Here is a 25072-nt window from a genome sequence, read left to right as displayed (position 1 = left end):
CCCCTATCCCCCCAAACTCAGTTTTCATTGCTCTCAACCAACATGGGCCCAAAAACTCGATTTTGCAGAAATCAACCCATCATTGCCACAAAGGAAATAAACAAAAAAGGTGTTCACAGTGCTATCTCTTATGTGTCCTGGAGTCTGCAGCTCCTCACAGCATCTCCCAAGCTCTGACCATTACAGCTCAAGTCTCCAAATGCCGCTTATGGCCAAGCCTTGTTAGAGCTGTTAGCTCTCCGCAGCAGAAGTGGCCTCCTCGCCTTCTGGAGGTGACATGTGCCCCCCAACCTCCCCCCCCACTGCCTCCCTTTACTCTGATGCCTCCCCACCCATGGCTAAAGACAAAAACCCATGCATTTAGGCCCAGCAAGAGGCTCAGCAAGCTGATCAGCATCAGCCTCCCAGGCTTCAGGCTGCACAGAGGCTGCTCCGATCGTTTTTAGAAACTTAGAAATTCTCTGAATATTTTAGAAAATAATTTAACCCACTTCTGCATTTTATCACCATCTGTGAAATACCAACAAGGAAGGCATAGGGAAGGCAGCTGGGGGTGGGAAGAGATGATAAAATTGGTTAATCCACACAGCAGAGAGATGAAGGAGGAGGAGAGCAGCGTGTTGTGCTGAAGCAGACAGGCTCCCACGCACCAGACCCCTGCCACGCCAGCAGCTTGGAAACAGCTGCCCAGTCCCCTCCAGTGCACAGCATCTGCAGCGTGGAGTCGCAGCGGCGTGGCACAGCTGCCTGCCAAATGAACCTGCAAGCCTCAGACACCATTGAGGTAACAATGGACACAATCCATTCGGGATGCTTCAAAGCAGGTCCTGAACTGCTAAGAACTTCAATTCAATCTCTCACATTTTATTTATCCGATTACAAGCCAACATTACAGAGATCTCTGAAAAAGGGAAAAAAAAAAAATAAAAATCAATAGCACTAATGTCCTACAAGAGGCAGAGGCAAGGAGGATGTGCTCAGCACAACTGCCATGCTTTTCTCAGTATGAATCAGAGCCTTTAACATTTATTTTGTCTATTAAATTAGGCTTGTAGGAATCCATCTGAGCAATCACTGAGAGAGATCATGGAAAACTGTCCAACATGCAAACGTCAGGCTGCCAGGCTTAGCTTCATTTTTTTCTGCCAACTGCAGTACAAACTCCGCACTCCTGTGGACAACCACCTGTCCTTCCCCCAAATTAGGGCTTCACAGTCAGGCTGCATTCAAGCAACAGCCTTACTCCAGACCAGTATGACTATAAGCTGGCTGCTGTCCTGTATGAGGACATTCAAAATCTTCGGTGTCCCTGACTAAATGTTACCAGCCTTTCTGCCGCTTTAGAGTTGCAATAGGCAAACGCCCTTATGGTCACAGTTAGGTGTCCTTGCACAAAACAGTTTGGGTTGCAAGGGACCTTCTAAGGTCATCTACTCCAACACTCCTGCAGTGAGCAGGGACATCTTCAACTATAGGTACTGCATAGGTATGGCTAACAATATAGCACATATCCACAAACTCTACTATGGCCAGAGACTGCCTGTAGGGTAAGGCAGGTTTTTCTCCACTCAGTAGAAAAGTTCCTATGAAGTCAGATAATAGCATTACTATCCATGGAACAGGACGTGAAATAGAGATTGGATGCACTGGAATAAAAGCATGTTTTTTCCCCTGAGAGGGATTAACCTCACCAGCAAGAAAATATGGCTGGATGCCAGTAGATGGGATCCACAGAATCATTTTCCTCACTGAAACAGGACATGATTTTGAGGGGAAAAAAAAAAAAAAAAAAGTGTATGCAGAAGGTGCTAGCATCCTCCCTTATTTGCCTGGAATACAGCATGTGTCTTCATCTTTCAATCATCAAGAAGAATAGTATTTGCACACCAAGCATCAAAGGCTTTTGAGTGATTCCTGTATATCAAAGAGAAGACCTCTATAAGGTTATATTTAAGACTCACAGAGAATTTCTATGACTATTGGGAAACTTGACCTGGTGCTCTTGATTAGGTCTGACAGCTGCCCATTTCAGAACTTTATACACAGCTTCAACTTCCAGCTCTTCATAGAGATTTCTGATGATCTCAACATCTACTTTCCTCTTCTTATTCTTGGTCCTCAAGTCAGCAATGCACCTTCCAATCCTTACAACCAAAGCTTTACTTTTTCAATCCTGGTATCCAGCTCCTCATTAAGAAGAATGCCGTTGTCTCTTGTCTTTGCTGTTGTCCTGAGCATTGTTTTTATTACAGTTATAAGGCTGATTTTTTTAAGAAACTATGCACGTTAACGAGAAAAGAAAAAAAAAAAAGAAAAGCTAGGTCCCTGGGGCCACTGCTACTGCCTAATTCTCTCGCTATTCCATTATTTACTCATTTATGCTTCTGGAAATACTAAATTTGATACCAGAGCAAACCTTACACAACTCATACTTTCTGAGGGAAAAGACACATACACACATCTTCCCACCGTGGCGCTAATGGGTATAACTTCATTTCTGCCAACTGGAAGAGTCCCGACTTCCCACAGTGCTTTACTGGCTCAGGACTTGACAACTGTGAAGTATTTTATGAGATCTAGGTTTTAAATCAGCTGAGGAGAAAAATATACCAGTAGCACACATGAAAGATGGAAAGGAAGGGAGAAAAAGAACAAAAAATTTAAGGTTAGTTAAATCAGGTTTTTTTGCATCTTCCTGGCAGAAGGCTCCACTTCATATAGACATTCCCATCTAGGAAGCAGTTAACGGGCACTTAGAATTCACCAGGATGCAAGTAAATACAGAATTTCTTCCTTAGATAAGGCTCATAGATTTTCTTCTATGTTTGTATTGTCCACAGCTAATATTCTATCATGCCATGTGTGTTTTATGTGACTAAATGAACAAGACATAGCAGTTGCTTAAAAACAGGAACTGTGGTGATCAAGGTTAAATAAAATTTTCCCAGAAAGCCTGAGCAATATTTCCCATTTGGTTATATACAGAAGCAGACCATTTGTCCTCACAGGCACTGCTTGTTTCACTTTCATTAGTCAGAATAAAGAAATAAAGCCTTACCTTCATCTAGCCTTCTGAACAGGTGTTGGTGTACCAGCACCAGCACCTTGAAAAGCCCTAACATTAGGGGCAAGATCACCCATGTTTCCATGGCATCTGCCTCATCACAAACATCACACTTCTAACAATAAACTTTAGATGCAAATATTATCAGCTTAGCCTTTCTCTTTCTATTTAATGTCTCTCTCTTGAGCTAGATTATTTGAAAAGTTTATTTTTCAGTTGTCAAGGAGACTCATTACAACCACCCCTCCAATCCAGAACATCCATTTTACTGCAAAGTTATTTAAAATATGGTGAATGTGCATTAGTAATAATTTTTAATATTAAACTAAAATAATTCAAAATCCTGGTTTTGCTTTGAGACAGTTCAGTGAACCTGCTCATGACTCCAGGGGAGTAAGGGATCTGGTACACTGCATTTTGCAGGAAGAGGGCCTCAACTTTCTATCTTTCTACCGTAATAAATTCTCAGCTCTTAATGATGTTTTTCAGTGCAATATGAATGGCAGAAAAGGGACAGAAAACCACCCACACACTGAAGTATAACCTCAGAACACCCAGGCATATCTTGCCTCCTGATGCACAATGCGAGGAAAGAATGATGAATTTCATTGACAATAGAAGGGGTGCTCCTAACAAAATGCAAGTGGGATTCTTGTAGTACTAATAGAAGGAGAGGAAGCCAACATTTCAATTCAGAAAAAAAAAAAAAAAAAAAAAAAAAAAAGAGAGAAAAGAAAAGAAAATCTCCTCATAGTCAAGAAAACAAACTGCAAGAGACAAACTTAGAACTCATTCTGCCAAAGTTGCTGCCAAAACATCAGAAGTAAGAGGACAGCTGATCAATTGGCTCTTGGAGGGATTACAGATCTCATTCCCTATCTTAACACCACCATCTTCCTGTTTTAATTACAATAATCAGAACTTACAGTACTACAACCACAAATAGGCCATTCTTATGTAGAAGTTTAACTTTGGGATCACTAGGATCAAGTTGTTATATTTTATTACAATGTCAGTCAGCATTTTAGTTACTATATTACATACTAGTTTGCATGAGAAGCATGTGCCATGGTACCACTTTCTCATTTCCCTCCTAGAATAGGCATTTCACTTCAACACAGATATTAATAATTTCTGTATATAGGCAAACAGCAAATGTATTTGTCTGTTTTACATAATAGCTTTCCCTGGGAAGATTACAGCTTTACTTAAGGGAAGGCTGGCAGAGAAGATACTGACTAGCTCTCACACTCCCAATTTCAAGGCATTTTGACCAAAAGTTTTTGATTCAACCCTTCTGTTCAGCATAAACAGAAAGGGTTGCCTGCAAGCCCACTCAAAATGAGTATGTAGGAGGGACAAAAATCATTCTCAGGCATGCACTTTTCTGAAATGATAGTAACCTGGTGGAAGAGCAAAGAAAATTTCACCTTGTTGCATGCTGCATGTGATTGTTGCTTTAATTAAAACACCTAGGGAAAAACTTCAGAAAAGCAGCTGAAAGTGAATAGTTTGTGGGTTCTGGCTTCATTTTATTTTTGAGATGGGTAAACTAGCAATTTTATCACTTCCAATCTCAGGAAGCATTTTCTTTGTTTAATAACAGATGAGAGTTTAGCTCAGTAAATCTAAGAGGTGATTGCGTTTCTACTCTGTGAAGCAGTCATCACCATCTGCTTGCATTTGCCAAACACGCATCCAAGTAAGACCAAGAGAGCAAGGGGTCCCATCTGCTCTGCTTCCCTCGCATGGCAAGGAGGATGACAGCACCAGCACGTGTGAGCAGACGGCCTGCCAACAGCCACCGTGCTACGGAACACAGCCCACTGCGCTGAAAACACTGGCCTAGATAATGGCTTTCCAGAAAAGGTATACACGAGAAGGACAAAAGTAGGGCCAAGAACTTCCAAGATCAGAGCGGAATGAGAATGCCAAGAGCGTAACTTGGCAACACTCCAAATTTCTAAAAAAAAAAAAAAACTTACGAGGACATCGCATCATCTTTGAAGACCTCCAAAGCACTTGCCTGCGCACCCACAGGATCCAACCATGTCTCACTCCTGGGATCTTCATTATCTGTTGCGGCAAGGCACCGGGCAGGCCTCATTAGCCACATACTCAGCAGCTTTAATTTGAAGACTATAGCACTTGGGGCAGACAAACAGATGAAAGGCTAACCGAGGCTGTAAAGTAGAAAAACTCTCATGCTACGTCTACATATAACGAGCTGTTTCTGAGTGACAGGGGACTTGTACTCCTGGGGTAAAGGTGCCCATTTTAAACGACAAGTCTACTCAATGGGATTGCTGTCTCCACAAAGAGGCACTCTTACTCACCCTGCCGCACAGGCGGCAAAGAGAAAGGGAACATATGAAGAACACCCAGCCAGAACCAAAACTGAGCTGGGACGTCTGCCAAAAGTCTCCGGGCACATCAGACCACAGCACACTTCACATTTCTTCACAGGTCTGCTTGGCTACTGGCTAAATAACTACTTTCTCTCCCTCTCTCTTTTCTTTTGTACATTGCTGACAGCAGCCTACTGCAAATTGCTTACCATAATTCAGCTTACTAAATGCAATAATGGGTTCATATAGACAGGACCCAGTAAGAGGTGGCACAGTAAAGAACGGGATTTTTGCCAAACTTGACAAAGACACCCTGTGCAAATTGAAAGCCCTTATATTTGAAAGAGCACCAACAGCTTTAATAGCTGAGGGAGAAAGTTTAAAGAGGTTCTGTAGTCGGCTCAACACTTTCCCCTGGAACAACTGAAACGAAATCAGGCTGCAATCTTAGAATAATGCCATTTTAATCACTGCCATTAAGGTTTCACAACAATAGTGTAACACAGGAGGAATAAACATGGCCAGTAAGATTTTCTTTCCCAGATTTCTATTCCTTATTTCTAGACATTGAAAAAAATATAAAAAGAAAATACAACCCCCTCCAACTGCACACACGTTTCAATATTTTCACAAGAAAATGAGATTAACTTTGACTTTAAAACTGTCCTCTCCAGTTTCTAATTAACTTTCTAAGCACCTCTACCTAACATTTGATGATTCATACATGCGCTCCATTGTGCCAAATGAGTTGGCTTAGCATACTGGTATGCAACTCAATGCACTCTCACGTCTCTATGACAGTTTTCAGGTTTGTTATTTTGTTGTTTGTTCAATTAGGGAGGACATAATTTCAGGATCTGTGAAAGCCTGAAAGCATGGCTAAGTCAGGTGTTACATGACAATTTGAAAACGCTGTACTAAAGACAGTTCAGATCCGCAGATATCTAAAATTGCTGTTCAATTAAAATGTAAGATGGCTAAGATTTTTGAAACTAAGTTAACAGATTCACTTGTGCAATATTTTGCAATAAAATTAACAAGAATGTTCTCCAGCCTGTATCTTTTACTTGGTTTAAAAGGTTGCCTTCAGCACATAGCTTTATCCTGCTCAATTCCACTAATTTTTTCAAAATAACTTTCCAAATTAACTCTTAGCTTTAAAAAAAGGTGGCACATAAAAAACCACTTTAATTATTATAGATATTTACTGTATCTTTTATAGGGGTGTCTGTAGTCAGGCACCTGGATCAGTAAATTGTTTTTTCTTAACTGAGCCTCCTAAGAAAGACATCAAAAAATACATCCTAATCAAGCTAAAAACACAAAGTACACAATTAGTTCAACATTTAACAGAAAGAAGCGTGCTGTATGTAGTCACATCTCTGTAAGCACAAAGAATAACAAATAGGCTCCTCCACAACAGCACCAGCTCCAATCTGTCTTTTCAGACACACCCTGAATATACCTGTAGCACCACTGATTCTGCAAGCAGTACGAGACTCCCCCAAATGGGCAAGAAGAGTATATATGTGGAAAGTCAATTCACAGAGGCACATTAAACACATGGGAGGAATTCTTAAAAGTGATTTTTGGTTCAATATATGGAAGAAGGAGGGTAGTTTACATACTGATGGGTCATTTCTAGGCTTGTAAGTCACCACCTAACGATGTTGTTACATATCCTTGTAGATGTTGAGATAGGCTTCCCTTGACCTGTAACATTATTTTTCAAAGGACTCCTGCTTCCAGGAGAGTTGTCATTTTACACTGCTGCAGCCTCTTCCATAGGCAGTGCATAGTGTCATTTCAGAATGTATTTTATTTTCTGTTTTCCTAGATGTAAATTAAAAGGCCATTTGGAAAATATGCCTGCAGTGGTCCTTTGGTATGGCAGGCCAGGTAACATTCACAGGCTTAGTAACTTTTGTGTACACTACAGCTGGTAGAACTGGCCAACATCTCACCCAATTGATGTTTATTCCCCCCGCTATATTGTATTTCACAGTTCAGTGAAAGACCTGAGACAGCAGAACCGTGGTGCTGACAGGGCACAAACTGCTATTTAGCAAAGAAGGTAAGCGTGGACACAGACACAATGCCTGCAGGTACTATGAGATACCAAATCTATCCTAGACACTAAGGTAACTGCATTTTATACTGTTTAACCTGTGTCAATTTTTGTTCCAAATGACACCTCTAATGTCAGACCTTGGTACAACTACCAGTTTTGCCACTGACACATATACCACCATGCACTGTTTCGGTGCAGCTTTGCTATAGGCTGTTTAACATCCTTGAAAAGTAAAACTAGCTAATATGGATTTCTAATTACTGATCGTCAGTGAGCTCCTTCTAAGCTGCATGAATTAGCGGTGCAGATGATCTTGTTTCCTGGCACCCACTGAAGTTCTTCTCTGGATGGTAAGGAAAAGCCAGGTGTCACAAACCCTCAGCAAGAGCGTATGTTGCAGCCCACAGCACAGCTCCTGCCTGTTCCCATACGGCTCTAGCACTGCCCTGCTTGGGCACTGTAAAATGAACTGAAACATTTAAGTGAGCTGGTATATGTCTTGCTATTTGAAAAACTTAGCAGTGAAATTCAAGACACAGTTATCAAGAGGAACTATACGAATTATGACATTGCTCAACTGACAGTATAAGTATGCAAAAGCATCTTAGAAATACTGGAGGATGGATGATGAATTTTTACCATACAAGTATGATAAGTGACACTGGAATTAACCAATTTTAAGAAGATTTAAGTACTGCTCTTCATTGTTGGCATGCCAGGCATTTCCTCTTCCTCACAAGCAAGCAGGTTAAGAGCCTAACTACAGGTTATGTACTTCACTGTGGCCATCACCTTTAATCAGAAATAAAGGATCAGTGCTTTATTTCTAATACATTTTGAAAGCCTCAGATCTTATGTTAGAACTCAAGGTCTTATGAGTTGATGTTAAAGAGAAAAAAAACAAATCACATTTTCTGTGTGCTAGGATTTCAATGCATCTGTTCAATAAGTGATGACATTTAGGGAGAAGTACGAAGGTACACACAGCAATGAGTATTAAAGACACAGGAGTCAGATTAACAGCTGGTGTGAAAAGCAGCTGGTAATAAAGCCCCTGCTATGATAAAGTTTCTTTCCACTTGCACTTACTCAACCACCACCCGGTGTCCTGAATAATCAATATTTATACAGCTAAAATTTTATATGTCACTTGACTGCAATTATTTCAAAAGTTGGAAAGATATAAACAAGGACCAGGATTCTTTGCAACCTGTCATGTTAGTTATGCCAATGAAATTCACACGAACTTGGATGAAATAGTATATACTTCTAAAAAGCACGGAATACCACAGCTGCACTTCTAGCAATAACTGGAAATATGTTAACAAAAACGTTGTACATTGCAAAACTAAAGCATAGTTGCTTAGAGCTATTTGGTGGTTACAGAATAGAAGAATATTATGGAAATTCCAGAACTACAGTTGTTTTTGATGGAGTCAATGACTAAAGAAGCCACAACAGATACAGGACATAGTGTAACATCCAAATATACATGTTAAAACTTTAGTTAGGAAGACTCTAGTTTAAAACTAAGTGCAGGAACAACACATCTCTAAATTACTGTTTAAACCACTGCTCCATTATTGCTCTAGGGTTTCCACCATGTTCCTGAACACACTCCCACTGAACACACTTCTACTCTGAGCTATTTACCTGATAAATGATCCAGTATCATAAATCCAAAAAGGAGGAAGAAATAAAAGCATGAATTTTGTGAATTTTTTTTTTTTAAATTTCCTCTTTCAGGTGAATATCAGATGCTTCTCAAAAGGAAGACACCAGGGAAGACAACCCTTTTAAAAGAAACTCACCTCTGCAAACTGAAACAATGATGACTTCTGACAGGTTTCCATAGAATTAGTTGCATCAGATTGACAAGTACTCGAGGAAACCTGAAACAAGAAGCGTACAGAGTAAGACCTCAAAGGCGCTTCTTCGAAGCTAAGAACAACAGTGAGCAAAACAAACTACCAGGCAGCAGTAACAAGGAGCAGCATTTAGGATAAAATGGGCACTCTGATGTTTCAGCCCTGGACAGGTTAAATCAAACTTATGGGTGAAAACATAGTTTAGCACCCATTTTAATGCATTTGAAAATCACCTAAGAAGACGACGACCCCCAAAATACCTGGGATTTTTTTTCTCTTTTATCATTCCAAACTTTGCAAGAGAATTTTATGCAACAGAATACTAAACTGATCATATTGGGCTACACACACAATTACCTCGTATTGGTGATGCTATCAACACTGCTGTATCTGTAATTTGTACTGCATTTCTGAATAAGGAAATTACTTAGAAGCTAAAACCAAAAATTTTGAAGACACTAAAGGTTGCTAAGTGACAGAAAAAACTTATTAGAAAAATAAGCCCCAACTACCTGACAGCATAAAAATAAGTAGTTAAGGGTACCACAAGCTTAAAATTATTTAAATAATGTACCTAAACATCCATTTAGGGATGCTTACAAAAAACAGTGCAAGAAAGTGTTGTAACTTCTGGAATCAAAATACAAAGAAATGACTGTTCAGAAACAACAGCCTTATCTGAATTAACACAAAGCTTATCCATACTACTCTAATTAGCCAGAAATGTATTAATCAAGCATCATTCTGTAAAGGAATTGTATCAGCTAAGATACATTCATTTAATGTCACACTTGAGTGTAAAAGATTTACATGCATAATTCCTAGAAGCATAAGGTACTGTTATTATAAAATAAAGTATGTAACATGGCTTATAGGAAACAGAAGAAAGGAAGAAGGCTTTGTAGAATTTTTAGGAAAAACGACAGGATGGATTTTTTTTTCCTTAACCATTTCAAATTTTTCATGAAATTTCAGTTTATTTAAAACATTTCGATGCAAATGTGTTTTTTCTCTTATTCATTACCAAGACAAGTATGTTAATAGCATTTATTAGTGAATGCACACATGAGATTTAGCTAGCAACTACATCTGTTGCCAGCAAGAACAGAGCACCACAGAATAAGCAGGCCTACAGCACAGGCAGTTTGTACTGCTGCTCCTGCTGCTGCTTGTCCAAGATGCTTAAGTGCTGCAATAGCAGCAGTGGCATTTTGTTTCAGGAATCTGCTACCCATACTCCCCCAAAAACACTAAATCCAAGCGTAGCAACCAACAGGCCAAGGGGAACTATACCACAAGACAATTTGCTTACATATACAGTCAAACTTGTTTCTTCCCTGCCATAAAACCATGTAGTAACAGTGCCTCCTCTGATCTATGATTCCATTATATTTATTAAACATCAAGTAGGATGTTTTAATTGGTGTACTATGGGAGTATACCAATCCGAAGGGTTACAAAGAAAGAATTTGTAATGCCTGTCTTTTGCTTTTTCAGTGGTCTGTGTTACTGTTTTCACAGATATAGCGTTTATTACTGCTTTTCTCATGTTTCTGTATGATCTATTTAAGATGTCTGTGCCTCAGCAGTGGTATGGATTGCACCAGGGATGCACACCAAACTTGCTGCTGTTGAGTGACTTGTCTCTGAAGATCTGAGTCTCTGCATTGGCGTGAATTACATAAGGATGCTGCTTGCATGTTTGAACACTTATTTGGTTATTTCATGTCACTTCACTGGTAGGATTCTCCCAGGAATAACCAAATTTGGGCTTTGGCTTCCCATACAATTTACATTTTCTGCAGTTCGACCAGCTGCCTTATGTAGCTTAATTAGTTGTGTCTATTGAAGCAGCTTGTTTGCAGGTGAAGCCTATTCACTGCACTGTTTGAAAGGGTGCTATTTTGCTCAGGAGAAGTGACATGAGGGAGGAAGCTGCAGCACAAGCTAGCTCTGGTTTGGGAGCCATTGCTCTGTGGCACCACAGGAGCACCATGGTGGAGCAGAGGAGCTCTCAAGAGGATGGTAAAACACTGGCCCAGGTTGCCCAGAGAGGTGGGAGATGTCCCATCCCTGGAGACATTCCAGGCCAGGCTGGAGGGGGCTCTGAGCAACCTGATCTAGTTGCAGATGTCCCTGCTCATTGCAGGGGGACTGGACTAGGTGAGCTTTGAAGGTCCCTTCCAACCCAAACTATTCCATGATTCTATGATTCTAATAGCAGTGCCATAAGGTGTTTGCTCCCTGGGCAGGCATGGAGAGGGAGAACGAGCCTTCTCACTGCCTCTGAGGCCAAGTTCACCTTGCAGTACAGGAACCACAAGCCATGGAAGGTGTGAAGCCCAGTTTCCCACAGCTTTGTATGTAACGGACAGATTGCTGGTGCCCAGTAACTCAGAAATTACTTTGTAGTTAGAACTATACTCTTCCTATCAACTTCCATTATCTTTAAAAAGTTAATGCTCTTGCCTTAGCTTGACAGAAGCACTAATTTGAGCTTTTTTCTTCTACTCTGCTGCTCCCCACACACTCCTGACTTGTGGGAAACTTATTATCTCCAGGACTTCTAATCTCTGCCAGGCTGAACCTGATCAAAGCGTTACAGAAGTTTCCAGAGGGAAGGGATACACAGATAGTGCCACTGCATATGTTTCATTTCCTGATGTAAGCAAACATCCTCAACATCCCATTTCTTCCCTTTTGCTCTTTCCAGTTTGTCCTCAGCTACACTGAGAGACTTTTCACTTTTGATTTACACCCTGAGCAATACCACCCTGTGCAATCCCAGCACTGCATGCAAGGTGACATTTTGATCTTGAAGAGAAGGAATCCACAAGTATAACGCCTCCATAACCTCCCTTTCCCTTCAGGTTACTGTAACCTGCTCTAAAAGGGTTCTCGCCAAACAAAGGCGAAGGACAGCCCCTGCTCGCCTTTAACGCTGTCCTGATATGCTGGGTAGTGGCAAGGGGGAAAACCGGTAGAAGAGCCAGGTTTTGGGCTACATGACAAATCCCGGGATTTCTGGGCAGTAACCTACAGAAAGGCCACTAGGTGCTGCTGTAGGGCAAGCAAAGGGCCTGACAGGCGAGGGAGGAAGGTTCGGGCAAGCCATGTAGTGCTCCTCACCCATCCTTATGAGCCTTTCTGCTCAAAGACATGCTGTGAGGACCAGGCTTTGCCTAGCGCAATGACAGCAGCTGGAGCAGGCTCTTGGGGCATTTCTGCTCGGGTGTTCAACAAAGTATTCTCATACAAACACCACAGTCTGACATAACTGATGAAAAAGACCCAGAAGTCAGGTGGAAACTCACTGCATATCCAAATCCTTTGCTTACTGCTGCTAAGGTCTGTAGTTCTCCTGCCTATCTGCTTAGTAACTCCAACCACTGCTTGGAGATCAGTCATGTACGGACACTGAATTCTGTTATCAGAAGAAAAACCCTATAGTATTTTGAAAAAAATTACAAAAATAGGAACATAACTGGCAACATACAGAGATGGTGACTGAAGCCTCAAAGCAATTTTGTAAATATTGCTGTGATGCCTCTTTGCATCCTTCCGCTGACACCTGTTGACTGTTACCTGACATCCGGGCTTCTGACAGCTTGAAGGTTAAACACCTGACTTGAAAAGTCCCTATACATCCATTTAAAATACACTTGACAGAAAAATCAGCAGACACTAAATGCATTTATGTGGGATTAGCAGACCTGTAAGTATAATTTCCCTCATTTTCTCCCGAGTTCTGAGCAAACTATGCCAGTCCTGCCCCTCCTTTCTATTAACAATGTTTAAGATGATAATAGTATTTAAGACCTGTGCTTAAAAGGCCACCCAAGTCTGTATAGTCATACAAATGCACAAGCAGACAAACTGCATGTTGACAGGTAATCTTACGCCTGGCGGTCCCTCAGTTTAAGAACCATATATATGCACGTGTATCTTACATGCACACACACACACACTTTAATGATAATGAAGATGTGATATCATTTAGAGCTCGTGGTACAGGAAAGAAGAGAGTTCCTTACCTCTTGTGCAGTCAGGGCATGTTCCCCTGCTAGAAGCAGCATACTCAGGCCTCCCATTTGTGTAGGATCTGTTAAAACAGTAAAACCAAGTCTTAAGTTTATTCATTTGCTTGTTTAAAGAACCTACCATTTGCGGCATTAAACCCCCAGAAGACTACTTGTCACAGACACTCTAAGCAAGCTGCCATAAAAGGCAGTTCAAGAGAATCACAAATAACCATTTCTGTACCCTCTGGGAGAGGCTTTCAAAGCTGTTTGAAGGATTTAATTGGATTTGTATGCTTAACACCTCATTGCATAGATTTACAATTTTACTGCCAAAGGTTTTATGTACTACAGAGATGGATATCTTTAAAACAGCAACTGTAATGATCTCATACATAAATATACACAAAGATCCTCTAATACTGCACACATTTATAACTCAATGAATGCTCCTATCAAGGCAGTGGTTCTCCTCCTTAGCCACTGAACAAGTAAAAGGATAGAACAAAGTGACTTGATCAAGCTCTGAAGCAAAATTTCTGTTTTCATTTAGCTCTAATTTAGAGCTGCATTTACTGGTGAAAAGTGCCAGCCTGACAGCTCTGAAGCATGAAGCGCTTAATACTCTGTGCCAGAACAGTGCAGGCACTGGCCAGGCAAGCTGCCTGCCTACTTGTTGCCCTGCCAGTACAATACATAATTGAGGAAAATAAAGTGGAGATATAAATGTTCTTTCTCCAAGTATTTGATGCTGACAGCTTCTTGCCTCCAGTCTTCCTGCATCTCTGGAGCTCGGAAAATGACAACAAGAAGTGAAAGCAATGAAATGAACACTGCCGCTGCATTACTCCTGGAGTGGCTTTTCCACTCAGAACAGTGGTCGCTCTTCATTATTATGAAGACTAATTGTCTGGTTTTGTGGGAGTGCCTTGGAAGCCATGCAGAGGCCTGACTTCAAGTGTCAAATAGAGAGAAGGAGATGGTCTGTGGCCCATATGTCTCACACAACAGCCACAACGTGAGAGAAAGGAAAGCTTTATCCTTACTGTATTGCTGAGACAACTTCAGTTAACGATGAGACACCACAGATGCATAACTTTCCCCAGGTTTCACTAAGCATGCACCCACATCTTCCCATTTCCTTTCACTAAACTATACAAAAGCTCTCTCTACCACAGTAAATTACAAGTGCCTGGGACCATTCCCTAGAATGGAGGCCAACTGGCACAATTAACTCTTGTCTGTTTGGTTGCATTTTTTAATGCAAAATTTGGATGCTGAATAGCTGCATCCACAATGCCCACTAGGAAATCCCTTGGCCCATTCCCACTCATGGGCGGTGCTGAGAAATTCATTGAGCTTTTCAGCTGACATGGGCCAAACCTGTACCTGTAAACCTCCAAACAATTTAGTGCTATAGATGATCTAAGTACAGTTCATGAGAATACTTACTGCTGCTGTTCAATTTGATACCACAGATGTTGCCAAAAGTTCTCACTCTGACATTCACAGTTTAAGTTTTTTCAATACTCTCTTAAAACATCAGTAAATGAAAGCAAAGGAAAGCCAAGTGAATAAACCAGGCTCATCCACTATATCTCAAGGATACAGCCTAAACAGCACCTGGCTTCAAACCCAATGTTCAACTGAAATTATTTTTTTCCTTTATGACAACAAACAGGTAGAAGCTATGTGGAGTTTTTGTATCTTTTTTTTTTAAATTTTGACTTTTATTAAAAGAGGGACCAAAGAGAGAAAGTTTCTACAAAGAGACAAGGCACTATCAAAAGTGTAAGATCTAGTAACAAGAAATAGTTGCAGAAATGGAGACAGGAAAAGGGAAGGGCCAGCAAGTACCTAAGGACAATTTGTAAGCGAACCTACGCTGCCAGCGCAGAACTTTCTGCCATGAAAATACCTGATCAGAAATAGTTCAGTCCCTCAAACAAGAGGACATCAGAGCAATTAAAAAGTGACAAGTAAACATGTATGTTGAAAGATAATTCCTTAGCAGGAAGGAGAGATGGGAAGAGATCTCCAGGTCCATCATAAACTTACTGAATTCCATGTAAAATAGCAAAGGCTTGGCTAGTTGCCTTCTACTTTCTTTATGCCTATTGGAAAGGGCTGTTGCAGAACCCAAATCTAAGCATTAAGAGTTTTCTTCTAGTTTTCAGCTTAAATATACTCAGGGCCACATGGTACACATTTTTTTCTGATGCCTGCATCTTTAAGATTAAATAACTGTTCTCCCTAAATGGTGCTTCCCCTCTTCAGATTTTAGAGGAGGCACTCTCTTCTTCCACTTGCTTTCCTAGCCTGAGCAAATCAAGACCTCCTGATGTCATCACTCATGTCCATTCCCCACAGTCCCAGTGATCCCTGTAGCTCTCCTCTCCAGTTATGCCAGGTAGAGCTAATCTATCTTGTAGATGAAGGACGGGCAGGGTAACCACATCAGATGAGCTGGGCTCTGTCCAGTGGTGGTAACTCTGCTCTGCAGCTCCTGAAAACACTTTGCCTGACACGCTGCAGGGCAGCACCTTCTTGTGCCCAGGTCACACTGCTGGCTCCCAGCTGCTCTCTTGGGCTTCACTTCAGCTACCTGTGCGTCTTCTTTCCCCTCCTCAGTTTTGGCCAGCTGAAGAACACTCAGCTTACGGCTCTAAAATACTTCCCCGTTTCCTAAACATCTCCTTGGTGCCCTTCAAATAAGTAGCTTATCATAACAGGACAGGGATAGGGCTGTTTTTCCCCAAGTAAGTAAATACTTAAACTGTTTATTGAAGTATAAAAATTAAGAGGAAGGAAAAAAAAAAAGAAAGCTAAGTGGAAAGTGCAAGTTTAATTAGGTGTTTAACAACTTGAATCCTTATGCTGCAGCTGTAGCAGAGGGCTAACAGTTACATGTCTGATCATGGCAAAACCAAAAATCCTTCTACTATGGTTTCAAATTACAAAATAACTTAATCTAAGGGAAGACAAAATGTACATAAGCAAACACTGCCATATGTTTATAGTGCCTTCTCAGCACAACATTTCTCTTATGGTACTAAGAACTAAAAATTCTTAATTTTTCATACAAGTTAAGTGCTATTTTAAAGCATTTTATAGTTAAATCAACAGTAGTGAGAAAACAGCAGAATGACTTGCAGAATGGGAGGCGATTCTTGACTTTCTCAGTAACTTTTAACATTGATGAAACTTAAAAACACCTCACTATTTGGGAACAACATATTTGTTAGTATTGGTCTGGTTAGAAATTCCACAGGCTGGCTTGTTCATCATCGCAATTTTTCAGTCAGAGGAAAGAAAGAACTGAGGAAGAACTAGGCAGAAAGAAGGCCAACAGATACCAACTTCAACTAACTTTTACCTGGGTGCAGAATTAAGTTTCTTTCTAAAAACAACAACAACAGCAACAACAAACACACACACACACACACACACACAAACCAAACTAACCAACCAACCAAAAAACAAACAAAAAAACCACAAAGAAAACAACCCAACCAACCCCCAAACCAACCAACTAAAACCAAAACAACAAAACAAACAAACAAAACAAAAAACCCAACAACCCAAAATTGCATCTCTATCAGGATACTGCCTACTGTAGGAAGTGTCTTTAGTGTTTCACTAAAAAGCTTTTTGGAATCCCTGTCCTAAGGAAGCTATCTGCCTTGAATGTGCAAGATAGTCAGTGGCATTTCAAAGGTAAAAGCATTTCTGAGGTGGTTTAGCTACGTTTTAGTTCATCAGCTAGTATACAGCGTGGATTTTGAAAGAGGTTGTGCTGGACAGAAGAGTCAGAGTTGAACTGCACTATCACATGTAGCGAAGGAGGAAAAAACACGACAAAACATATTTACCACAAAATGGTATATAGTTATAGCTGACAAAACAGTAACCCATTTGGTATGGCAGACTTGTCATGACTTGGATGCTGCTAACATCTCTGTCAGAAGCTGTCATTATTTTATGAGCTATTCTTATAAATAAGAAACAGCCAGCCTTCATTGGCATGAGGACTGGAGTGAGACCTCTGTGAATTAGTACACTCATTGACTCAGTCTGCAGTAAAAGAAAAAAAAAAATTAAATCACACCTAGCACCTAAGGGCCTTCTTCAGAAATGAATGGCTTTATAGATAAAACAATGGATTAGATTAGTTTCTAATTAATTCTTAAGTTCAGTGTCTGCTCTGACAGGTGTTGATTCAAGATTTCTCTCTACTCAGAAACTCTACATTTGTATAGCCCAGCAGGAGCGGTGGGGGATGGCAAACAGCTGGACCAAGACTCACTACTTGTTCTGTGTGTTATAGAATCACAGAATGTTAGGGGTTTGAAGGGACCTCAGAAGATCATCTAGTCCAATCCCCATACCGGAGCAGGAACACCCAGATGAGGTTACACAGGAAGGTGTTCAGGCAGGTTTTGAATGTGTCCAGAGAAGGACACTCCACAACTCCCCTGGGCAACCTGCTCCAGTGTTCTGTTACACTTACTGAGAAGAAGTTTATTCCCATATTTAAGTGGAACCTCTTGTGTTCCAGGTTGTATCTATTGCCCCTTGTCCTATCATTGGTTGTCACTGAGAAGAGCCTGGCTCCATCCTCGTGACACTCACCCTTTACATATTTATAAACATTAATGAGGTCACCCCTTAGTCTCCTCCAAACTAAAGAGACCCAGCTCCCTCAGCCTTTCCTCATAAGGGAGATGCTCCACTCCTTTAAGTCAATAAACCTTTAAGGAACATAAAAGTTACTCCCTTGATGGAAAAAGCAGAACAGAATGAAGGGGTTTGTGATTTTTAGAACTGGTGCCCCATATATCATGACTATGTAGCACAAAAAGCTTTTATTTTGATCACATTTCATAGATATTCCATAACCAGAAGGAATTTAATTACAGGAATTTTCATAACATTATACTGGCAAAAAGGTATACATGCCTTTTTATCCCTTTATATCCTTTTACATTTGTTCCATGAAACCATTTTCCACTCTCCAGCTCATGACATCTCTAAGTAGAGAAGTCCTATCTGCCACACACTTGTCATAAACGATATAAAGAAATATGATAAAGTTTCAAATGAATTTCAAATGTATTTATAAAGTTAGAAACTTTAAACAACAACAACAACAAAAGGAAGAAAGAGTGGTGGGGAAAAACTACTTTCTCCCTTGACTGTTAGGTTCTTAAGCTGCCAGTATTTAATGTCTCTGTATTTCAAGATCATGATCACAAAAGTTCTGCTATTTGTGAATATCAGCAAGAGATTATCTGCCTTTCACCAGTTCAGGTGCTCCACCTACACTTATTCACAGTTTGGTTTTTTTTAGTGGTTAGACAGAATCCGCTCCCCAAGGTATAATGGGCAAAAGAGCATACTTTAAGTCAAATTAAAGTACTCTTCATTTAAATACAAAAAGTTAGCTCCAGCAGTATATTCCTCCACAAGAACATTAGCACCTCCAACTTCATAGAGATTCATATATTATTTTTGTAACAGCAAATTATTAAACACAGTACAACACTCAGTGAAACAGAAAACAAATTGACACAATCAGCATTTTCCTTTTTGACTAGAAAATAAAAGTCTTTAACAGCAGATAAGCTAGAATTAAAAATCAACCAAATCTGGACCCCAAATGGGTTATGATGCCACGTATCTGGACTCTTGAAAGCAATCATGCATCAAGGAAATTTTAAGAAAGACGGTTTAACAAGAGTCTTGGCAACCTAATTTGGGACATGAAAATTATTTGCACCATAGTACCATGTGCAGTAAATAAAACTGCTACTGCAGTTCAATTTCAAGGCCACATCCTCAAACAAAATGAGGATATTGCATCCAAGTAACACAGATGGAAATCTCACCTGCCATCGCGAAGTTAAGCTGTGGCATTTCTTCACTTTTTGTTACTCTTCTTGGGCTTGGCAAATCTTTTGCGGAGTCTGATGCAAAGGCCCATAGCTTTTTCCTGTTTGTGACGGTGGATGACTGGGTTTTCACAGGTTTGTTTGTTGTGGGGCACCACTTGTACCCTGGATTTGCTTTCATAAATGCATCCTTGTACTAGAAAAGAAAAGGAAGATTACAAGTCATGCCAGTCATGACATTATACTATCCACAGGGCAGTAGAGTGCACTGAGTGTAAGAGAATTTCATACAGTAAATAATCCTTAAATATCTTGATTTTTTTAACAGTTTAATCACATGTTTAGAATCTGATCACTAACACAATCTATTAAGAAGAAATATTAAGACAAATAGAACTGTATTTTAAAAAGTGGGCTTTCTCTTTCCTTTCCAGAGGGTTTATCACCCAGAGCTGGCTGAAGTTCCAATACTGTAAACTGTTCCCCAGTGCTTCTATGCTCACTCTCTGGGAAACAGACATTCATTTGAATTCTTCTGCAGGTACAATGTTTCTTTACTTTCTAGCTTGAATGAAACGAAAAGATGCATTTAACAATAAATGTAGCATGATGCTCCTTACCTTGCACTCATTTTTATCTACTAGTTCTGTATTTTAGAATATTTGAGCATATGCTTTCCCAAGCCAGCCACAGAAAATAAACCACTATCAGTATCTCATTTTCAGTAACTTCCAATACACCAACCCAGCGTACCTGTGAAAATGTACCATGCTGCATGGCTGCATAAAATAAACTTAGGGCCATTTAAAACTTTCTTTGGCCTTGAGCACACAGCACACATCTCAGTTGTTTGCTATATTCTTAACATGAGGCAGCAAAAGGAACTAAGCCAGACTACGCATGATTGGTGTGGGGAAAAGGTCTGGATCCTACACAGTTTGGGGGGTAGGGGAAGGATGGGGACCCATTTTATTCACAAAACGCAACAGTGAAGTTTTCCAAGTATCTTGCTGACCAGACCAAAAAAAGATTTTGGAATGTTAACAGCAATAAAAAGAACACATTTCAGTATCTTAAATGTGCTGCTCTGCAAGATAGAGAATGGGCGAACCAGAGAGACATGCCACGCATTCCAGATGCAAATGTTTGCCCAACAACTGATAGGGGGTAGAGCCCTGGCTGCTGTGGGAGCCTCCCCAGTAAGTACCAGCACTGAGCACAGGGAGAAGGAACCCAATACCTCCTCATGCCCTTGGTAGCTCTCGATGGCAGCAAACAACCAAAAGAGGTTTCACCCTGAAGTATGTGGTAGGGCAGCTGCAGGAAGTTTCTTTTGCAATTACACATGTTCCCACCCACCCAGCTGTCATCAGTCCTGGTTATGGTACAGAGAGGCACCTGTGTTTCATGCACATGCCTGCACAGAACCACACACAGAGGGGAAAAAATATCCCTTGGGTATCAAATACAGAAACAGGACTGAAAACCTTGTCCTCTGATAGAGTCACTGCAGTGTTCTCCCAGATTACTAAACAGCATGCCTCGCGGTGGCATCACCATTACATGTGCATCGTTTACTTTCATTTCCATCTTAATCCATTGGCTGGTGCTTGCTACCTCCAGACTATAGCAAGGATAAAAACAATTCAGTTTACAAGAATCATAGTACTGTGTGAATCTGCTGTGTGAAGTCCTATATTTATAGAAATAGCTATAAATAATAAAAATCCGCAGGGACTGCTGACCCACATACAAACTGTATTTTCTGAACAGAGTGTATGCATTACATCTGCAAACTAAGGACTGCAACACCTCCCTTTTCCCTTTCCCTCAGTTTGGTTTGGGAGTTCAGTACATCACAAAAATAGCCTGGCAGAGGGAAGGAAAGGGGGTAAGGGAAGAGGCGGAAAGGAAATACAGAGAGCAGCAGCTTTGCTTTCCATTGTTAAAGTCACAGCCCACTCACAAATCACATTTCCAGCCTGCAGAGAGGAAAGCACAGAATTGCTCGCAATGAGGTGCATAAGCTCTTCATATCAGCACTGCTGCTTGGAGTAATTGAATTATTCTAAGGAGTAATTTAACAAGCTGACAGGCTGCCCATCAAATGAGAGCCAGGATACATGCCATTTGCGAAACGAGGCAGCAAAAAGCTTTTAATCAGTTTCCAACAAGAGCAATTCAAGTGAGGTGGTGTATTAAGGGATTTGTCCCTCTGCAATGCCAAGAAGTGAACATTAACTGCACTTTCCAAATAGAAGGGAGGAAACAGACAGGACACCTCATTGGTCCCTTTCAGAGTTTCAACACTCAAATGAAAAAGGAAATGTAAAAAGTTAAACAGTAGCCAAGAAGTAGTTTTATAAAATACATACAGAAGCCTGATCTAAATCTCAGAAGGACTTCTGGTATTGATTTTTGTTGACTATTAGACCAAGGCCTAAAATAAAACGATAGGTTCTGCTTGCCAGGTCATGAGAAGATAACTTAAATGAACTATACAGTAATAAGAAAATGCCAAAGGCATTAGTGGAGCTTACTGTTTTTCTACATTTGATGAACTGTGCAGTAAACCAACTTAACACAGCCAGTCTAAGGACATCTCTAAAGTCACTTAAAGAAAAAAAAGGTAAGTCCTTAATCTGAAATGCAAAGACACCACCTTGGTTCCCACACGAGTGGCAGGGATGGCGTGGCAGGGTTATGTCCTGAAGTTCCAGATAAGACTGAAAAAGCACAGGAAATGTTTGTGGGATCAGTCTGATGTATCATTTCTGTTTTGTGAAAGCCTGGGGAAGGATGTGTTACGCAGTGGGACTGGGGCCACTTTAGAGCTGAAGTTAAAAGAGGTACTGTGCTTCGGTGCAACTCCATAAGTTGCTTTCATCACCAAAAACAGATTTGCTTTCTCCCGTGTGGTGGGAACAGGAGCTCACAAGTGGATTCCAGCTGCACCTCAAGGTAGCAGTTGGCACATGCTTAACTTTAAAATGTATGCTTAAATCCCACCAACTGGCTATTAAAGGTCACATGCATCCCAGAGATGTAACACCACCAAAAAATCCCCAGAAAGTAACTACACTCCATTTTTCACTCCTGAGGGATGCGGGGTTCACATTACACATTATGGCCCCTACATCACCCAGTGAATTTGTCAGACTACAGCCAGGAAGCAGAATGTTCGTCCCCTCCTACCCCATGGCAGCTGCCAAGGCAGCGGCACAGCCAGGGCAGCAGCTCCCAGCCAGGCTGAGGGACCTGCGAAACCCCCAGCCGAAGCATCCAACTCCGACACGGAACGGCAGCAGCCTGGATTTATCAGACTGCTCCCTAATAGAAACAATCCCGACTGCCTGGATCTTGCTGACACAAAGATGTATTTAAAAACTAAGCGTTTTCTAGTAAAGGAAGCAGGGCTTGAACAACAATAATCTCACTGGATAATTTCCAAGGCAGCTGAATATTCCCAGTAAGCCCTGTAAGAGTTAAGAGAACACTACCTCTATTATCATAGTAACTAAAAATACTAGAGTGTATTTAGGAGTGACCAGAATTCATTTTCCTCTCAGTGAAGGGAAATGCTAACAAACGGCAGGAATACCTGTGGTTCCACTTGTGAGTATTTATCAGCTACTCGGCCTAAATCCTCTAGAATGAAACTTTGAAAGTTAAGTTGATCTACAAAGCCTGTAGGATACGAATAGAAAGCCTGCTCCTGAAGAAAACGCCAGCAGAAGCTGACAGGGAGCTCTGCAAGCACAGTATGAGGTCTCTGGGGCACGTGTTGTTACAAGAGACCATAAAGCAGAGAACTGAAAATAGAGAGATCATGGGAACAGTTTTTCTAGGAAATTAAGGCACCCCAAGGTACAGACAGGTACATAAAGGATTTTCCAAAAGCACCTCAATGAACCATTATCCTCTCAGTGGGAATCACAGATAGATGTCCAATCCAATATAAAACTTCTCATAATTCTACTTGGCAAAACATTTGGGTGCCTCACTATCTCCCAAAATCCAAGATCTTGCATATAGCTAGATACATGTAAGTAAATATGCCAATGCCTTGATTTGCACGATGCTGAGATACTATCAGTCGCTGATACTAAGCAGGTGAGAAACGGAAAGCTGCTTGCTTGAAGCTTGACCTGAGCCAACTGGCTTTGTTAACTCTGGATTTAAGAACTAAAAACATTCTCGAGGCTGTAAAACAACAGGGGTTGTAGCCACTATAGTAAAGATCACTTCTGTCAGGCCCATTCATATCTCTGGAAGAGGGATTCAGATGCTCAGGGTACACAAGATACATTGTGGGGGTAGCAGATATGACACAGGGTCCTTTGGGAGATATGTGTCCTGCCCGGGCAGCAGCCAGAGGCTATGCGGTGAGAACTGGAAGTCGAAGGGCACTGAAAAGCTACATCGAAGTAACAGAAGCTCATCCACTATATTTTAAACCTCAATGAGCTTATACATATTGGTAGTCAAACAGAAAGTTATTGGTATAAAGGTAATTTGATGTCCTTCCAAAGGCATTCACCTTCTCGACTTTTAAATGAGCTCTCCTTAGCAAAAATACCAATAAGTGGTTTGCACTAGAGTCGACATTAACATCTTTTTGACAGTCTCAGCAGTAAGCCTAACTACAAACCCGACGGTTACAACCACCAATCCATACATGCAGAACAGGCCTGTTGGTGAAGCAGGCTCAAATGTATTCAACAGCACATTATCGCTGCTAATTATCGTTGTAACATACAACTGTTAAAAGAATAAAAATTATTACAGTCTCTTCTACACATTCTTGGAACTAGTTGTATTGAGGTAAACTACTGAGATTTATTGTTTTGCTTTGACGCTGAACATGCAATTTGTTCGTGCCAAGAAAAATAAAAAAAATCACTACAGGAACAATGGCTTCCACAACAATATGATTAATAGTTTCAGATCTTTCACTTCATACAGAAGTTTTGCAATTATTTTCCTTCTTAATGAATGAGTTTCCTTCATAAAGGAAAAAGGCCATGAAAAACAGTCACATCAGGTTTGTTTCTTCCAAAAATTATTTCTTCATTTTCATCTTTCCTTCCTCTCTATCTGTAACTGGATCTCCTAAATGCCCTCCTCCCACGTTTCAAGAAGCACCGCTAATTTGTAAGTGGGAATGCGGAACAAATCAGGAATGGTTGGACAAAGCTGAGACTCAAGTATTTCAACACTGTGTCACAGATGGGGAACTACAGAGGTACTACAGACCCTCCTTCAAGGAGGACCTGCCATGCAGAACACTTTGTTTTTCCTGTGGCCCCTTCCATGCTCACACAAACTACTGAACAGCCAGACCTTATATACATGTGATAACAGCAGCAGTAAACTTTGGCTGACAGGGCAGGTTATGGATAATAGTTTCTGCAATCATTTCACAGCTACCTGTACTTCTTGTAGTGCCACAGCATTACTCGACAAATGGGAGAGATGTTCTTCCTCTATTATTTTTTCTGAGATTGAATTCAATGGCTACCCGCAATGGACATCACACAGGTAATTACAAGGATCTGTTGTGGGGTGACGTTATCAGCCTAAGTAACCGGCTGTGTTTGTCTCACTCTGCTACTGATACCTGCAGCCTTCTTGGGGCCAGCTTAACAAGTAAGCTATTTCTTTAAAAGCCCCATTTACATTTTAAGTTGACGTAAAGATACTTTGTGAAATACGGGGATAATTACCTTTTCTTTGCTCCCAGTTAAAGGACTCTGACTACGTACTGTTCTCTGATTCGGGTACTCATCTCTGCCTCACCGAAAGTTGCTC

General features: G+C 40.8%; 1 protein-coding gene across 12 annotated transcripts in view; it reads right to left on the bottom strand.

Annotated features, from left to right (window-relative positions):
- BBX (BBX high mobility group box domain containing) overlaps positions 1-25072 on the bottom strand; it is a 144594-nt gene that overhangs the window by 33391 nt on the left and 86131 nt on the right. For all 12 annotated transcript variants that reach the window (XM_082042999.1, XM_082043001.1, XM_082043000.1 and 9 more), the window contains 3 exons: positions 19259-19457; positions 13386-13453; positions 9295-9375 (listed from right to left, as the gene is read on the bottom strand). In XM_082042999.1, the coding sequence (XP_081899125.1) occupies positions 9295-9375; positions 13386-13453; positions 19259-19457 (348 nt within the window). The remainder of the gene's footprint in view (positions 1-9294; positions 9376-13385; positions 13454-19258; positions 19458-25072) is intronic.

The sequence above is a fragment of the Streptopelia decaocto genome (assembly GCF_964273445.1).
Source record: "Streptopelia decaocto genome assembly, chromosome: 1".
NCBI lineage: Eukaryota > Metazoa > Chordata > Aves > Columbiformes > Columbidae > Streptopelia > Streptopelia decaocto.
Note: the sequence above shows the minus strand (reverse complement) of the source record. Positions and strands in the feature narration are given on the sequence as shown.